Genomic DNA, 19,429 nt, shown 5'->3' with positions numbered 1-19,429 from the left:
TCGAATCAAATGAAATGGAATCAAATGAAATCTAATTTGAGGTTCAATCTGATCTTATTCCAAAGTCTTTCATCAGACACTCACATCACAGTCACGGATCCAGGTCTGCTCTTCCTGTTCCGTGGTCTCCCTGTGGGTGGAGCTGTTGAGCAGACGCTCGGCCCTCTCCTCCAGCCTCTGCACATCCTTACTGCTGCTCTCGTGAAGCTCTTTATAGCGCTGCCACAGCTGCAGCAGGTTCTTACTGCTTCTCAACTGATCCGAGATCTGCTCCAGCAACAAGTTCCACCTGCACACACACACACACACACACACACACAAAGAGAACATGTAATAACCTGTCGTATGATCTGTGCTGAAAGCCAGTGGGGTTTAGGGCTGAAAGTTCACCTATGGTTGATCTCATTGAGGGTCGTGTTGAGAGAATCAGCCACAGTGCAGTGACAGTCCTTCAGCAGCTGCTCGGTGAGAGAGCCAAACTTCTTCACGCTGCTCTCCTGCTTCTCCAGCTCCTCCTGCAGACTCTAATGTGACAAAACCATTGATTCATTGAAAAATGATCAGAATAAAAGGGATGTTGTGAGGGATGTCGTGTTCATCCATCTCACTGTTGTTTTTACGCTCTTCTGTAATCTTTTGATATATGAGCAAGAGAAGGATCTCCAAGTACCTCCAAGTTCTCCACCTGCGTGAGGACGGCTTCAGGAGAACCAGTGAGGAGCCTGAGGCGTGAGATGGAGTACTGTCCCTCCATCAGGTAGCCATGGATCTCCTCAGACGCTCGCTTATACAGACTCCACTGCTCCAGCATAGCACGCAGACTGATCTTTACTTGGCCAACCTAAACACAGACCCACACCCACACCCACACACGCTTAGTGATTTTAAGAGCACTATTAATACTAATATATAACATGACAATCACATATTAGTGCATTACACTGTGGTCCATATGGTTTTGTCTGATGAGGCATTTATCTGGTATTAAGTGGAACAATTATGTGAAAAGGGGTGGGGCTACAATGAATACATTATTAAGACTTGTGCAGTATCCAATGAAATTGGTGCAATTTTAAATTACACACACTTGATCCTGAATGGTTTCTATAGCAACATTGTACACGTGCACCAGATTGGTGATTCTAATGTGTATATGAAATTCTGTTTATAGAAACTTACGGAAGGAGTCTCCAGTGTCTGTCTGTCTGTCTATATATAAAAATATATATATGCCTGCCTACCTACCCACTTGTCTGTCTGTCTGTCTGTCTGTCTACATTCAAATATCTCTCCTTTATCCTGATCTCACCGTTTGGTCCAGGTTGGTCCAAGCTTGGTTTAGCCCTTTAAGCGTTTCCATGACGACCGTGGAGGCGTCTCCTTTCTTGCCCTGGATGAGCGAGCATCCTTTTTCCTCCACTTTTTCCAGGTCCTTCTCTTTCTCTTTCACCAACTGCTCCAGCTCCTGGATAAAAACACATAAAAATCCAAAAGTCTTAAGACATCTACACTGATCCTGAACGAGGTCATACACTTGTAGCTTGTATTTATTTTATTATTATTATTATTATTATTAAAACTATTTAATCTGTATACATTGTATCTGTTTATAAAAGTATCTGATAACCTGGCAGTCTTTCAGCAGGTTCTGCACCGAGCCCACGTCCTCAATCCTGGGTTTTTTCTTTAGTTTCTCCTCCTGAGCGCTGATCCAGGTCTTAAGGGTCTGGACTCCACTTTCATACTCCAACCAGCTCGCCAGTAAACTTTCCAAGAACGTGATCTGAAACAGAGCGAGAAGACGTCACAAAAAAACGTTTCACACAAGGCTCCAAGAAAAGCAAATTATGTACACTTTTGCATGAAATGTATCTTCTGATGAATTTATCTTCTGATTGGGACCCACCACTGCTGGGCCCCTGAGTAAGGCCCTTCACCTTCAGTTTTATAAAAGAGAATCATATTGCAAATAATACGATCAGCATTTTCTACACCTTATATATACTACATGGACAAAAGTTTGTGGACGCCTGACCATAGTCCCTGTTTGGTGTTATAATAACCTTCACTCTTCTGGGTAGATGTTCCACTAGATTGTGCAGTGTAAACTGATGGTACTGATGTATAGGTGAGAAGGTAAGGAGGCCTGGGGTGCTTTCAGCAATCACATTCATCCCAAAAGATCTAGAGATCTTCCACTCCAACGCATGGAAATCAGACCTTCATGCAGCTGGCTTTGTGCACAGGGGCATCATCATGCTGGAACAGGTTATGGGTTTCTCAGCTCAAGTAAAGGGAAAATGTCGTGCTACCGGACCCAAAGACGTCCGATACAACTGCGTTCCTCAAACTTTGTGGTTACAATTACGGGAAGAACCAGATATGGCTGAAAAGGCAGGTAGTCCCAATACTTTGCCCATAGATTTATACACAGTGCCTGACCTTCTCAGTGATGAGGCCCTGCAGAATCTGCCAGCGTCGGTTCATGGCTCCCAGATGCTCGGCAAAGTCGGTCTTATCGCTGCGTTTCCCCTCCACGTCCTGACTGCTGATCTGCAGCACCGACTGATTCACAAAGTCCACCGTCAGCTGCTTACAGGAGAGATCGATCCCGAAACCCTGCCGAGACGAGGCGAGAGAACAAGGAGCTCACTGTAATGTGCTCTGGACCGGCAGATTATAGAAATAACACAGACACTGATAAACTGCATTTCTAACACTTTTCCTAATGATAATAACAATAACAACAACAACAACAATAATAACAATAAAAATGTCAAAAATGTCAAAACAAAGAGAAAAAATTTAAGTTTAAAATAACAAGCAAAATAAATACAAAAAAATTCAAATAAAACAAACAAACAAAATACACAAGGAACAAATAGCAGAAGAATAAAAAAGTAAGAAAAAAAATTTTTTAAGTGAGGCAAAAAATTTAATTGATTTGAATTTTAAGCCCCATGAAGCACTTCTGGGTGGAGTGCCTTCACTATTTCCTAAGGTACCTTGTATTTTTGGATGTAGGCCTGCACCTCGTCTGAGCCCACTGCCTCCACGATCTTGTTCTGGTCCTCCTGGATGATGTTCTCCATGAGGGAAATCCAGCTCATCAGCTCGGTGATGGCGTGACGGGACGCCAGTTTCTCCATCTGCAGCTGTAGTGTACAAACAATACAATGATGATAATAATAATTAAAAAATAAATAAATAAATATAATAAACCTATCTGTGTTTTATTTGTTTCACCTGATGGAGTTTCTCCTGCACCACAGGGATGCGTGTGAGAAGCTCCGCCCACTGCACCTCCACGTGACCCAGGTGAGTCCGCAGTGCCGCAGTGTCTACCTTCTTCAGCCTCAGCAGCTGGTTCCCACGGCTCAGGACAGACGAGCGCAGGGACGATTTAGCGTCCACTTCTTTAGAGAACTCCTGAAGACAGATCAGTGAACAGCTGAATACACACAAACAAAGCACAAAATATCTGCAGTGCTTAGACGTCTCTGAGGATGTCTGTACCAGGAAAGCGTGCAGGTCGTCTCGGACCGTCTCCAGCTCCTGAGGAACAGTAACAGACTGCATGCTCCAGAACTCCAACCTGTCCAGAGCCGAGGACAACCACTGACCCAGTTCTGCCGAGTCACTCTGATACCTACGGAGAGACGTACGGCAGAGAGACGCCAGTAAGGTAAGATAAAGTAGAAAAAAGGAAAGCTGAAAAGAAAGATGCAAACAAATATGTGAAGAGTACATAGAGAGTAAATTCAACAAATATGTAAAGAGTAAAGTAATGGTGTACAGAGTAACATTAGAGTAAAAGTATAGAGTAAATTAACTCAAGTTTAAAGGTCTAAAGAGTAGAGTAGAGGTGTAAGAGTAACAGTAAAATGTAGAGTAAAGAGTAGAGTAAGTGTAAAGAGTAACAGTAAAGATGTAAAGAGTAACAGTAAAGAGTAACTGTAAAGAGTAGAGTAAGAGTAAAGAGTAGAGGAAAGGTGAAGAGTAACAGTAAAGGTGTAAAGAGTAACAGTAAAGGTGTAAAGAGTAGAGTAACAGTAAAGTGTAACAGTAAAGAGCAGAGGGAAAGTGAAGAGAAACAGTAAAGAGTAACAGTAAAGATGTAAAGAGTAACAGTAAAGGTGTAAAGAGTAGAGTAACTGTAAAGCGTAACAGTAAAGAGTAGAGGGAAAGTGAAGAGTAACTGTACAGGTGTAAAGAGCAACAGTAAAGAGTAACTGTAAAGAGTAGAGTAACAGTAAAGAGTAACAGTAAAGAGTAGAGTAACAGTAAAGAGTAACTGTGAAAAGTAAAGTAACTGTGAAGAAAGAGAGTAAAGGTGTAAAGAGTTACAGTAATGAGTAACAGTAAAGAGTAGAGGGAAAGTGAAGAGCAACAGTAAAGGTGTAAAGAGTAACAGTAAAGATGTAACGAGTAGAGTAACTGTAAAGCGTAACAGTAAAGAGTAGAGAGAAAGTGAAGAGTAACTATGAAGAAAAAGAGTAAAGGTGTAAAGAGTTACAGTAAGGAGTAACTGTAAAGAGTAGAGGGAAAGTGATGAGTAACAGTAAAGGTGTAATGAGTAACAGTAAAGGTGTAACGAGTAGAGTAACTGTAAAGCGTAACAGTAAAGAGTAGAGGGAAAGTAAAGAGTAACTGTGAAAAGTAAAGTAACTGTGAAGAAAAAGAGTAAAGGTGTAAAGAGTTACAGTAAAGAGTTAAATGGTAGGACCTGGTCCAGTGTTTGAGCGTGGAGTCGAGGCGCTGGAGCTCTCTGCTGATTTTAGTGGTGCTGCTGAGCCAATGTTCTCCAAGCTGAGTGAGCTGAGCCTCGAGCTCCGAGCAGCACACACTCAGTAACAGTCTCTTCCCATCCTCCAGAACCTGATAGAGCTGCTGCTGGTGCTCCACCAGAGTACTCTTCAGACACTGCAGTAGGTCATGGACAGAGTGTGTTCAGAGTACAATTGAGTACACAGATTGGAGACTAAACCATATGTTAGACTTCCTGTGTGTGTGCAGGTACCTGATAGAGCGCAATTCTCTCACTCAGTCTCTCCTCAGTCTCCTCCACCAGCCCCATGGCTGGAATGCTGCTCTCCACCACCTCCAACTGCTTATACAAAGCCTGGTAATCTCCAACAAACCTGCTCCACTCCTGAACCACGACACCAACATCAAATCACTGTTCAACCAAAAACGTAAAAGCAACAGAATTGCTTATAAATTCTCAACCCACACACACCTCCAGGATGCCCTCCAGCTCCACGCCTCTCCTATGAGCCTGCTTGAGAACAGTGTGAGCCTGAGAGACGGTCTGCTCCAGGACCTGAGCTTCTCTCTGCACCATCACCCCACTGACCTGCCTAAAAAAGGCCTGCGTCAGCACCATGTGGGCTTCCAGACCCTGAAAAAACTCCTACACACACACACACACACACACACACACACACACACAAAATGTAATTGTGAACACATGCATGAATTTAATCACCAAGAGCATGCCCACAAGTACACCTGATGCACACCTTGTGCTTGTCCAGAAGAATCTGAACCTCGAGCACACATCCGACAGTCATCTTCTGATCGGCGGCCATTTTGTCTTGAGCCGTGTCCACGAGCTCCTGCAGGTCCTGCAAAGCTTTCTCATACTGTGCCTTCAACACCAGCGTCTGGTTCAGGCCACTCCGCCTTGAGCCCACCATCTCCACCAGCTCCTCATACACATCCTGCACACACACAGTCAATCATTATCATATATTTGTGTATTTTGATGGCGTTATGGGATGCAGGAAGAGAGAGTCGACTCTGTACCTGGAGTTTTAGCAGCTCTTGTGTGGTCACTGGGTCTGACTGCAGGGTTTCTCCTTTAGTCCTTATCTCACACACTTTTTGCTCAAACTCCCTCAAACTGTCCTCTGCTTCTGCCAGAGTCTGTATATACACACACACACACACACACACACACACACACACACACACACACACGTAGCTTGTGAGATAAAGTCTGCCAAACAAATCTCTGTAAATGAGCTCTATCTATCTATCTATCTATCTATCTATCTATCTATCTATCTATCTATCTATCTATCTATCTATCTATCTATCTATCTATCTATCTATCATCAATAGCATGTAATATATAAATGTGTTGCAGCTAGAAGTACGGGTTGGTATCAAAAAGTTTCGAGTCTAGTTTTGTAACACGCCAGCAGATGGCAGCACAGGGCTGCACACACAGTCACAGGGAGCACCGACCTTCAGTCAGTACTGCGGGAGCTGTGGGACTGGTGCTGTTCTGGCCACGTCTGCCATTTCATCATGGACAGCGAGTTAAAGCACCCTGTCCTCACACGTGAGTGTCTCGCCGGAAACAACAGGATCTCACATCTGCACCCACTCTACTGGCCAGATTTGGCTCCCTGTGGACTTCGCAGCTCAAAAGGTCACGTTTTTTTATGGTGATCCGGCGCAAATCGCAGGTGATTGACACGCTTCGAAAAGAAAACATCTAGGACACGTTCTAGAAGAACATTGTGAGCTCTGTATTACTGTGGGACTATTTTGAAGGTGATAAAACGTATAAACGTAGATAAATAAAGTACAAAATAAATAAATAAATAACTAAATAAATACACAAAACATCGGTGAAGTGTTTGGTTATGATCCAAGCTAATCCTTTTTCCCCTTTCGATTTCTTTTTTTTAAGCAGTTGTTCATTTTATGGATGTTAAATGACCTAAATGTGATTTTTCCAGTGCTTATGGACACTTAATGGAATGCATATGAAATGTTTTCCCCGGATGAATCGACGCCATGGTGGTGTGTGAGCTGTTGTCTGAGTCGCACCTCCAGCTGTTTGGAAGCCGGACGATCTGCAGCACCACACATCTTCTGCAGCAGCTGATGCTTCGATCCGCTCATCGCTTCGAATAACTGCCGCAGTTCAGCCTAAAAGAAGACGCACTGTATTAGATCAAAAGTATTGGGACACCCGACTTTTCCCACCCGCACGTGGTTCTTCAGCAAAACTGTTGCCACACACCTGGAGACGCACAATTGTACGCAACGTCTCCGGATGCTGTGACATGACATTTACCCTTCACTTGAACTAGGAGACACAAACCTGTATGAAAATCCAGCATGACAGATCCAGGAAGATCTGCTTTACATTGTTCGGAGTGGAAGATCTCCTGCTATTGAACCCTATCGAACACCTTAGAGATGAATTGAAATGCTGACTGCACCTCAGGCCTCCTCACCTTACTTACATCACTACCTGATTTTACTAACACCATTGTGTCTGAATCTCCACAAAGAATTTAGTGCAACATCTTCTGCTCAAAGTACTTGTATTTGCATACTGGATTTTCATTGGCTCCTGTATTTTATGACACCACAACACTGCCTGGTTGAGTTGTTTCTATAGTGTGCTTGACTGAAATAATTTTAAATGAAAAAATGGCCTAAACACCCATACGCACCTGAAAAGTGGTATGCTCCTGCAGCCTGTCTCTAATGCCATCACATCTCTGCTCCAGCAGCAAATCCATCAGTCTCAATCTCTCATCCAGTCCATCCATCACCTCCTCAACCAGGTTATCACCTCCTCCATCACATCCCTCCAGCACATCCCGACACTTACACACCTCCTCGCTGACATTCTTTACCTCCTTATTCAGACCCTGCACCAGAGAAGCTCTCGGTTCATCTGCAACATCGCTCTTAATGTTTTATTTTTTCTAAATTGGTAACAGTAGCGTACCTCCAAATGATGCAGCTGAACCTCCGAGTCATCAGACAGCAGCACAGGGCCAGAGAGCAAACTGTTCTCTGCACCGTCAAGCCAGGCGGAGGCTGAACACACTGCCTCGTACAGAGTCCTCTCCCGAGTGTGATCGTGTTTAACCTCAACCTGCTTTGAGGAACCACAGGACAGAAAACTAGGCATTTAATAAAACATTAAAAAAAAGCTGATAAGGCAAAAATGTATTTACTTTTTGAAACGCTTTCATTATTAGTCTTACATTTTTACATTACATTTTTTATGACATTAAAACTAGAGAAGGTAAAAAACACCCTTCTATGCAGAACAATAAAAAAAGCACACAAAAGCAAAAAGAATTTGCAAAATATTTTTGATAAATATTTATTTATTTATTTATTTTTTTTGTATTTATTTAAAATACATTTTCTCTGCCATTTCTAGTTTCAAAAAATGCCATATAAAATGTATTTTAAATAAATAAACATTTATAAATAAATATCAAAAATGTTTTGGCAATCTCATAAATCCATATCCTATTCACAACCAAACATAGAAAACATATCAAATGCTTCACATCTTTACTTCTGAGAGACTCTGCCTCCATAACATACAGTATTTATAACCAATCACATTACTGACCTGTTTTTAATTAACCTTATTAGTCGCAAAATGTTTTTCTAATGCTTAATTTTATTCAGACTTGCACCATCCCAACTTTTTTTGTGTCGAGGCCATCAAATACAAATTTACCCTTTTTTCCCTTAAAATGGTGCATTTCCTCTGTTTTTTTGGCTTATTGTGTATATTGTGGTTTTGTTTGTGATTTTTCCATGCAGAACAATAAAGAATACACCCAAAACCAGCAGAAAATATGAACAAAAAAGTTGATTTGAAAATTTGACTATGGACCTTTTTTTGCTCTTCCCTCACTAATCCTAAACTGATTTTGTATATATAAAATTAATATAATGTAATAATGTATATAAAAAGTTATACTAGGGACCTTTTTACTCGCTAGTATTAAACTGATTTTGTTTCTGATGATGCCTCCATGAAGAACAACAACAACAAAAAAACACCTTACAAAATGTGTTTAAAAAAGTAAACTAGCGACATTTTCACGCTTTTATTTCTAGTCTTATTCTGATTTTGTTGTTTATGATGCTTCCATGCAAATCAATCAATAATCAATAAAACCAGACAAGAATTTGAATAAAAAGTTGGACCTTTCTCACAATTCTACCTCTAATTTTAACATCGTTTTGTATCTGATTTTGTTTCCATGCCAAACATCATGAAAAATCAACAGAATCAGACAAGTAGTTAAATAAAATTAAATAAATTATTGTAGAAAAATATTAAATAATACAAAATGTACACATTATATTTATGTATATAAAAAGTTAGACTAGGGCCTATTTTCAAACATCCATAATCTTAATGTGATTTTGGTTTTTAACGATGTTTCACAAAGAATATCAATACCTCAGCTAGTTCCTCCAGTTTATGGTTAAAAGTCTCAAATAAAGCACTGGGGGGAAAAACATCTGGTGTCAGCTGATCCCCCCTGAACAGACTTCCTGGGCTGGATACTCGAGATCGCGGATACACCTACAACATTAAAACAAAAAACAAACAAAAAAATATATATATAAATACGTTCCCTTGTGTGGACAAGGGGGCGAGGTTTTTATCATGCAGATGGATTAGTTGTGTACCAGGCTGAGCTGTTCCTCCTGCATGGTGTTTAATAAAAGCTGCATCTTGGTGTTCAGGTCTTTACTCAGATTCTCCCACTTTATCCTCATACAATCCTGTTCTGTCACGTTCACGCTCTCGACCGCATCCGTCACGTCCTGCAGATCGCCGGCACTGCGACAGAAATAAAGGGAAAGCATGAGTGAGGTTGCTATTTATGGAAAATTAGGATGGATTTTGAGGGCAAGACGCCCATCAGGAGGACACACCTCTCTCCATTGGGCGTGGTTTGCTGTGAGAGAAGCTCCTCCCCCCGGTCAGCAACAGATTGCATCAGCTTCCTCTGCTCCTCCAGTTGCGCCTCTAATTCCTACACAGCACATTGATAAATCAGGACGAGTGGGTGTGGCCTAATATTCTAATCAGAATGATTGACAGCTCTCCACTCTGTTTTGCATGGACCTCATTATTGAGTTAGCACACACGCTACACTTACTAGGGTAGCTTTGGACTAGCGGTTAAAGAGACCTTAATGCACAGGTGTCAAACTCAGATGGATTGAGCTTCAAAATTGCACAACTGTCTCAAATATGGTCACACACTGCCCATAAACTAGATCTCCCACAATGCACTTCGATTTATTGACCCGCAAAGTGGCGTCCCGCTGCTAGAGGGCAGTGTTTCTACCTCAGAGTTTCACAGCCGTTTTTTAAGAAGCGGAGATTAGAAATATCTAAAATCAATTCTAAAATGTTTAAGAAGAGAAAAGTTGACGCGGAAGGAAGGCAATTGAATTTAATTTAGATGGGAAAGCGAATATGTGTTTGTGCTTCGAGGGGACGAACGGGTGTGTATGTAGTGTTATGAGGCAGCGTCTGTGGTGAAGGAGCACAATATACATCGACATTTTGACACCAAATATGACGCTCAGTATGGAAAATATATATAAACATCAAATTGTCCAAGAATTAAAAGGCAGACTACAATCACAACAGAAAAGGGTTCCAAAAGCCACAGCCAAAAATGTTCAATCTTAATAAACAATATAGCCTGCATACTATGTTTAAGATTTTGACCCCTTATGTGATAGTTTGACATCCCTGATTTAATAAATAGGTGTTTCTAGCCCTGTGATTGGTTGAAATCTTACCCAAGATATAATGTTTTGAATATACGCGAGTTTAAAAAGTTTGTACCCGTTGTCTCTGCATCGTGTCCTGGTGCTGCTGGCTGCGTGTGGACCGAGCCTGATTGAGCCAGTCCAATACGCTGGGGCTCTGAGTCAACGTTGAGTCCGACTCACTCTCCTCCTGCGTCATTAAAGATCCCTGAGTAAAAAAAATATATATATAATCACATGTTCATCAAAAACCAAACCGTCTAAGCTAACAGGTCCCCCATGGTTCAATGAAATAGTAGTCTTATCAAATCAAAAGTGCTGTAAAGATCTACGTTTAAATTGATTATCACTGCTAATTTCTTCATCATGGCACCTGTTAGTGGGTGGATTTATTCATTAGGCAGCAAGTGAACATTTTGTCCTCAAAGTCGATGTTAGAATCAGGAAAAATGGGCGAGCGTAAGCATTTGAGGGAGTTTGACAAATTGAGACGTCTAGACGTCTGGGTCTGAGCGTCTCCAAAACTGCAGCTCTTGTAGGATGTTCCTGGTCTGCAGTGGTCAGTATCTATCAAAAGTGCTCCAAGGAAGGAACAGTGGTAAACCGGTGACAGGGTCGTAGGCGGCCGAGGGTCATTGATGCACGTGAGGAGCTGGTCCGTGTGGTCCGATCCAACAGACGACCTGTAGCTCAAACTGCTGAAGAAGTTAAAGCTGTTAATGCTCAACGGTTTAGGAGTGTTTTGGCGGCAAAAAGGGGACCAACAGGTGTTCATAATGTTATGGCTGATCCGTGTATATTTTAATTAAATTTTATATACAGCTCCAAAAACATCATTATGGTGGTGGGATGAAACAAAAAACACTCAACTCGATAACTCATTCCTCGTATCATTACACCAACCCCCACCAGCCTGCACTGTTGTGAGGCTACACTGGGTTCATGCTACTGCTACCAAATTTCTCCCAAATGCACGCTATGTCAGACACTAAGATTTATCCAACATCTAGATGATGTGTTTCTTCTCTTCAGATGTCCAGTTTTGTTGCCCAGTATAGCCTCAGACCACTGGTTTTCCTGTAAACTCAACTTCTGTGGTGTCTTTTAAAGTTATTTTTTTACAATTTTCTTATAATTCTTAAATATACTCAATTCAAATCACCCATGCCATGTTTAAATTCACAGAGATCACAACTGTGCCTAGTTGGGATGGTTGTTTATTTCAACTGAAGTCTGTTTTAATGGATTTCAACTCATTTGGTGGTGTTGTATTAGTCCTAAACAACCACATTGAAGCAAGAACAGCCACCAAAGTAAACACCACAGCACCTGTGCTGAGCATAACTGGCGAAACCATGAAAAAAAAAAGAATACCACACTTGGCTGCTCTCTGAACAAAGCGCTCACTGATGAGACCAAAAAAGGTTTCGGTATGATGCAGGAGAACTGCTGTGAGAGTGCACTGAACTCACGCAATGTTTTTGGTGCTTCAGAGACACAGGAAGTGTGAGGTCGGTTTACCCACAATCAGGCGAGACCGAGTCAAACAGGGTGCTCTGTGATGCGATTAACACTAAATGAAAGGAGCCTTCAGTGTCGGCTGAAATGATTAGATGCTCACCTGGATGTGTGTGTGTTTGTCCTGCAGGATGCGCTGCAGCTCCAGAAGGCTGGCTTTGAGGCTGTGCAGTTTGAGCGTGAGCTGCTCAGCATCTCCCCGCTTCCGGCCTTGCCCTCCAGCAGGAGGCTCTCGCTGTGTACGGACAGCTCAGAGAGACACAGCACCTTCTGCTCGATCTCCATTAACATGTTCTGTTCGGCAGAGTGGGAGATAGGAAACATGAATAAATCCTAAGAAACATTTCAGAATGTATGACATCATAAAACATGACAGCCAATCAGGATTCAGTATGCAAATACAGATATTTGCACAGTTGCTTGCTCAGCATTAGGAATTCTCACTGCTACATGTTTAGACCGTAAGATTGGTATGTGATTTTTGATCATCCCATTCCTCATTTAGTTTCCAATCTAATCTTCTGGTAAGATGTTCCACTAGATTGTGTGGAGATTTGTGTGAGATTTATTCAGCTACAAGTTAAAGTGTTAGTGTTAGCCTGGGGTGCAGTCAGCGCTCACATTCATCAGGTGATCAATAGCTTTATAGCAAGAGATCTTCCACTCAAAACCATGTACAGCCTATTTTTGATGAAGCTCGCATTATGCACAGGGGCATTGTCATGCTTGAACAAGTTTGCGGCTCACCTGACAGTCGATCAGCTGCTCCTCCATGTCCATATCCTCAGGATGAGGCTGGAGGGCGGAGTTAAGCGTCGCCCGTGTGCTGAGCAACCAAAGATCGAGTTCCTCTGCCTCACTATGGTAACGCTGCAGGGCCTGTTCCTGTCTCTGCTCCTCCAGCTGCTCATTCAGCCGCTCCTGTACAGGGGATATCCACACGAGATGCTTATTAGCAGGAGCTACCTTCAGTGTTCATGTTTCAAAACAAATCAATTAATAAAAAAATAAAAATAACCTAAAAATTAAATACAATAAAAAGCTTTTAATTATTAATTGATTGATTGTTTGGTTGACTGATTGATTGACTGGTTGGTTGGTTGATTAATTGATTGCTTGACTGTTTGATTGGTTAGTTGGTTGATTGATTGACAGGCAGACCAACTGATTGGTTGATTAATTGATTGATTGGTTAGTTGGTAAATTGTTTGGTTAATTTATTAATTGACTGTTTGGTTAATTAATTAATGGATTGCTTGGTTGGTTGATTGTTTAATGGGTTGATTGGTTGACTGACTGATTGATTAAGGAGAGAACTGCTGCGAAATTATTAATCAAATTTGCAAAAATAATTTTTTTTATGTTCAAAAGGATTTTTTTAAACAACAAATAGATGAGGACTGATTGAGAAAATCTGTTTTCCCAAACTAAAACTCCACTGTCTGTCTCACCTCTAGGAGCTGGCGCTTGCCCGAGGCCTTCATGCGGATGGTGGCCATGCGTTCTCCCAGCACGGTGAGGGTTGAGTGCAGTGCCAGCTGGTCTCCGGCGTCGTGCTCGGGGCTCTCTTCATCCCACTGGAGCTCCTCTGAGAAACACGCCTGCAGAGAGCCAATCTCATCCTGCAGCATCAGTATCTCATCCATCAGAGCCTGATCAAGGAAACATGTTTGTGTTCTGAAAACGTAAAGCTCAAACTATACTATAAATCCTATAAATAAGTGGTTTTAGCATAGAACCCTGAGGAACTCCTGTTTCACTATGACTTGTAGGAGATTTCACATGTACATTCTTTTTCTTCTAGTAAATAATTAGAATTTGGAGCTAATGTGACCCCCCCCCACCTGGTGAGCTGCCATCTGGCTCTCGGGACTCTTTCCAGGTTCGAGCCCTTCGTTGAGCGAGGCCTCAATGGACTCCATCTTGGTTGAGATAGACTGCAAAGCCTCCTGGTAGTGCTGCTGCCTCTCCAAAGCCTCATACAGACTCTTCTGTTTCTCGCTGATCTACATGTCAGTGAAAAGGTGTTAGAGGAGTGTGCCGGATTCTAGTATGTACGCCGATACGAGTGGGACGGGAATTATTTACCACATTCTTCAGCGTTTCCCATGAGCGTTGTAAGTCGTCCAGGTTAGCCGTGGTGGCTGATTCCAGGGTCTGATCATATAGCTCCTGCAGAGGGGCCCGACTTAACGGGGCCCTTCCTGAAACCTAAGGGAAAGAAAGCGTCAGATGTGGAACACATACAATCTTGTAGTTGTAATGGGCTTATCTATATACTAGTTAAAGCTGTGATTATATGAGATACTAAAGTTCTGGCACCTCAAACTGCATATGGTTTCATTGGTCACCATTTCAACACAGTTTGTCACCACAGCAGACCAAAATACCAGAAGACTACAAGATTACACTTCAGTTAAAGGTCATTAATTCATGAAAATCTGGACAAAAGTTTGTGGACACCTGAGCATACCACATTAAGTCCCCAATAACCTCCACTCTTTGGGGAAGATGTTCCACTAGATTTTGGAGTGTGCATGTGGAGATTAATTAAGTCAGCTTTCACATACATTCCAAAAGAGTTTTGTAGATCTGTAGCAGGAGATCTTTCACTCCAACCCATGGAAAGCAGATATTCATGGAGCTGGCTTTGTGCACATTGTATGTCTCCAACTCTGTGGTAATAGTTTGGAAAAGAACAACATACAGGTCCAAATACTTTGGGCCACATAGTGTACCACAACCATGTCCAACAATGTGTTATCGTGGACTTCCTGTGAATTTTAACGAAAGGTTTAAATGACAGTTTTAATGTTAACACTGTGTCTTGCATTAATTTTGGCACCTTTGGTATATATGAGTAAAAATCCTGTGGGAAAAAAATGTATTATATTCTCTCTTATCCTTTCAATCTTTTGTTAAAAAAATTTCCCCCAAAATACTCTGCGCTCAAACTTTGTTAAATCTACGTGTGCCAAAATTATTTGCACCCTTTTATGCAGTACTTTTAAAGCAGCTTTACAGAACTTAAGAATTAAAATGAAAGATGTGCGTTTATCCCTGATGATGAAGCCTGGGGCGACTGTGGCAAGGATAAACTCCCTTGATAGGAACCAGATTCAAAAAGGGGAACCATCCTTATTTGGGTGATATCAAGATATGCTTTGCATGTGTTGGGGTGGAAGACCTTGTGTGGCCTGCTATGGAGTTCTGACCTCAAACCTATTGAACACCTTTGGGATGAACTGGACCACCAAAATGCCTCCTCACCACACCTACATCAGTACCTGACTTTACTAACACCGTGTGGCTGAATGAGCACAAGCGCACTCCAAAAAAGGTAGAGTGAAGCATCTTCCCAGAAAAGAGGAGGTTATTATAACATCAAATGGCACAGATAATATTAATAAAATCGCATTCGAATCTAGTCAAGTACAGCCACAAACTCTGAGCAGCTCCTTCTACCATGCCTAACGAGGTTGGAAAATCATGTGGCAAATAAATCTGAGGCCATCTTCTTCAAACAGAATCTTGCCCGGCAGGTTTTCTATAGGGTCCATATCATTTTTCTCATATTTACTATGGGTGCCCATATCAGTGGAGGGCACTGTACGTATTTATATATAAACGGCAGCCAGTAAACACACAGGTGCATTGAGGATGATGACGTCCAAAAAAACACCTTTACACTCGAGCAGTTACTCATTACACGGCTGTGATTTTAGACATTCAGACTTCCTGAGGCCTTTATCAGTGAACTGGTTCATGAAAATAAACAGCTCAGGGACGGTGACAAGAAAGAATGTGTTTGATAGAGCAGTTTGAGAAGGACAAGGAGGCACATTGTGTGTCATGGATATATAGGATGTATATATTTTTTTATATAAGTTACTTATTTAAGTCTCAGTATACAAGTTTTAAGCTCCTTTATTTCTTTCAAAACATATTACCTAGAGAAGACACCCATTCCAATTCATTGTTTGATGGAACAAAATAAAATAAAAAAAACATTAAAAGTGTCAATTGTTAGATATTACAATGAAGAAAAATGTGTTGTTTGTGAGGGTGCCAATAATTTTGTATCTTTGGAAATTGAGAAGGTTAAGGTGAGTCAGAGTCAGTGAGGTGATCAGGGGAAGGTAAAGTGGAGGTACCTGGTTCAGGGAGACGTCAGCGTTAGGCCCCGGTGAGGGGGATCTGCAGGCCGGAGGGGAGTTGACCTCGCTGTTGGTGCCCTCTTCACCCGACTCCTCCGTTACAGGAGACAAGAGAGTGTGACATCTGCCGGCAGTCATCTACCCCATCATACAGGAGGAGGGGATTGTAAAAAGAGAGTCGGGGAAGAGAAAAGAGAGAGAGAGATTTGGGATGTTGAGAGTTAATTTTTGAATCGGCAACAGAAGCTGGAGATGCAGCTGAAAGGAAGTTGGCAGGTAAAGTACCGCAGTGCACGTTTATTTAAAGCCCAGAGGACATGACTAAACTCTTTACAGGCTCGGGATCATTCTGAAAATATTTCTACCTACTCACTGGCCACGTCTTACACACACACACACCGCAAAATGAAAACAGATGGACCGTAAATAGACTATACACGCACTACAACATGACATTGTATACTGCTTATGTGTACAATGTAATAACCCTTTTTTGGGTAGAAAGTCTACAGCTGGATCCTAGACTTCGTGAAAACAGGATCAACACCTCCAGCACCACTGCAATGGGCACTGAAGCCCCCAGAGCTTCCCATCCTGCTGAATCATGACTGCGTAGCAATACACAGCTCATATCACAAACATCATAGGACTCATCATCAAGAGTGACGAGTCAGGGTATAGAGAGGAAGTACAGATTTAACGGATTGGAGCAAAGCCACAAAAAAACCTTTCTGAATGTGAATAAAACATATGATATGCTTGTTGACTTCAGCAGGACATGGTGCGATACCTGGTGTTCACCTGCACAAGATCATTACCTGGTCCCTCAAAGCCTGGTAGTGTCACTACTTCATGAGAAAGCTGAAAAAGGCCCACCATCCACCACAAACCCTCACTATGTTCTAAAGGGAAACTGTCCAGTAAGTATTTAGTATGTGGCTTTGACATCTATATGAAAGGTATAGGCACATGTCATTATGATATTTATAATGAGAAAATAGGTCATTATGATATCCATATGCATTAGATAAATGTCATTACAACATCCATATGTATAATGTGTCATTATAACGTCCATATGCTTAAGGCAAATATCATTATGACATCCATATGTATAAGAACATGTCATTATGGCATCCATATGTATAAAGCCATGTCACAATGACGTTCTTATACATATAGATGCAATAATGATATATACACCTTATACATATGGACATGTCATTATGACCTCCATGTGTATAATGTACGTCATTAAGACATCCATATTTATAAAGTACATTTAATTATGACATCCATGTGTATAAGGTACATGTCATTATGGCATTCATTTGTACAGGGATTTCATTTTGGCATCCATATGTCATTATATAATCATGACATTCATATGAATATGATGTCAATATGACGTCCATACGTATTTGATACATGTCATTGACATCCATATGTATACAGCATGTCATTATGAACATCCATAAGTACAAGGTATATGTCATTATGATGGTAATTCGTATAGGGTACATATCATTATTATGTCCAAATGTATAAGGTATAAATCATTATGACATCCACATGTATAAGAAAAATGTCATTATGAGATCTATAAGTACATGGTATATAATTGTGACATTTGGTCTTCTACAATTATATGGTATGTGTCATTAAAACTTATTAGTATAAGTTATGTATAATTATGACATCTAAAAAAAGAAGAAAGTACTAGAACTGACACTCAGATACCCTCTGCATATGAGAAAAGGTCTACCAAACCCTCATGGAACCCTGACCAGGTCTGGATCCAGTACAGCTTTCCTGATTGCTCGCCCCAAAAGGGCTTCAGACTGGAGGAAAGTGTTTCACCTTTGAGCTATTAGATTAAAATGAGCTCCTCTGTGCTAACAATGTTCATTTCTCAAGCAGCAGAAGCAGCCGCCTCTCTTAAACACACACACACACACACACACACACACACACACACACACACACACACACACACACTTACACTTTCACTGGGCCATAAGGAATGCGTTGGGCAAAAAGCACAACCAGCACAACCACTTTGGAACTTTCTGTTTTCAGTGATGCAACCGCTGGCCAATCGTTCACCCGGGACAAGACTCACAAGAGTTTCCTAAACCACTAGAGAACAGAAGAACGAGCAAGAATCTTGCCTGGAGGAGAACAATGAAGGCGGAATAATATGAATGCTGATTTTTAAGAAAGGTCAATATGCGCCATGTTCTTTTATTTAACCCACAGTGCAATATTTGTGCAGAATATGCTATACTGAATAAAGTGGATGTGTGTTCTCTCAGTCATGTTCCAGTCCTAAACTTACTGCAACGTGATAAACTTAATCTTTAATCTAGAGTCATATCATGCTAAATCACCACAAACACGATTCTGTCGCATTTTCTAAACCTTTCTTTTAGAATGTTTTAAGCTCCGCCCACTTCGCATAAATAAGTTGATATAAAAGTTTAGTCATTGTAACATATATAACATATAGTATGTGTTATTATGACGCCCATAAGTTTAAAGTCATTATTATAGTCATAAGTATGAGGCACACGTCATTATCACCTCCTAAATATGAGGTATATGTCAGCCATAAGCATATGGGCATGTCATTATGACATCCATAAGTCTGACCTATGTGTCATTATGACATCCATAAATATAAGTTACAGGTCATTATGACATCCATAATTCTGACTTACATGTCATTATGACATCCATAAATATAAATTACAGGTAATAATGACATCCATAAGTCTGACCTACATGTCATTATGACATCCATAAGCCTGAGATACATGTCATTAAATCTAAGTACCATGTTATAATGACAAATATATGATAAATATAAGTTACAGATCATTATGACATCCATAAGTTTGAGGTATATAACGTTATGGTATCTGGTAGTGTAAGGTAAATGTCATTATGACAGCCATAAGCCTGAGATACATGTCAATAAATCTAAGATACATGTTATGATGACCTCCATAAATATAAGTTACACGACATTATGACATCCATATGTTTGAGGTATATAATATTAAGGCATTCGTTAGTACAGGTCCTTATAGCATCTATAAATCTTAGGGTACATCATGCCATCCATATGACATCTATAAGTCCAAGCTACATGTCATTATGACCGCTTCAAAT

General features: G+C 41.0%; 1 protein-coding gene across 1 annotated transcript in view; it reads right to left on the bottom strand.

Annotated features, from left to right (window-relative positions):
• syne1a (spectrin repeat containing, nuclear envelope 1a) overlaps positions 1–19,429 on the bottom strand; it is a 207,901-nt gene that overhangs the window by 28,550 nt on the left and 159,922 nt on the right. The window contains 28 exon segments of the mRNA XM_046836299.1: positions 85–289; positions 391–524; positions 671–841; positions 1,310–1,465; positions 1,628–1,783; positions 2,443–2,619; positions 3,006–3,155; positions 3,247–3,429; positions 3,517–3,649; positions 4,727–4,923; positions 5,021–5,152; positions 5,240–5,413; positions 5,523–5,723; positions 5,809–5,928; positions 6,844–6,945; positions 7,479–7,679; positions 7,760–7,912; positions 9,248–9,373; positions 9,481–9,634; positions 9,730–9,830; positions 10,657–10,788; positions 12,202–12,293; positions 12,296–12,392; positions 12,846–13,019; positions 13,550–13,750; positions 13,943–14,104; positions 14,187–14,309; positions 16,253–16,393. Of these exon segments, the coding sequence (XP_046692255.1) occupies positions 85–289; positions 391–524; positions 671–841; positions 1,310–1,465; positions 1,628–1,783; positions 2,443–2,619; positions 3,006–3,155; positions 3,247–3,429; positions 3,517–3,649; positions 4,727–4,923; positions 5,021–5,152; positions 5,240–5,413; positions 5,523–5,723; positions 5,809–5,928; positions 6,844–6,945; positions 7,479–7,679; positions 7,760–7,912; positions 9,248–9,373; positions 9,481–9,634; positions 9,730–9,830; positions 10,657–10,788; positions 12,202–12,293; positions 12,296–12,392; positions 12,846–13,019; positions 13,550–13,750; positions 13,943–14,104; positions 14,187–14,309; positions 16,253–16,393 (4,248 nt within the window).

The sequence above is a fragment of the Silurus meridionalis genome, chromosome 23 (assembly GCF_014805685.1).
Source record: "Silurus meridionalis isolate SWU-2019-XX chromosome 23, ASM1480568v1, whole genome shotgun sequence".
In the NCBI taxonomy this organism is placed as follows: domain Eukaryota; kingdom Metazoa; phylum Chordata; class Actinopteri; order Siluriformes; family Siluridae; genus Silurus; species Silurus meridionalis.
This window is presented reverse-complemented; position numbering and strand designations above follow the sequence as displayed.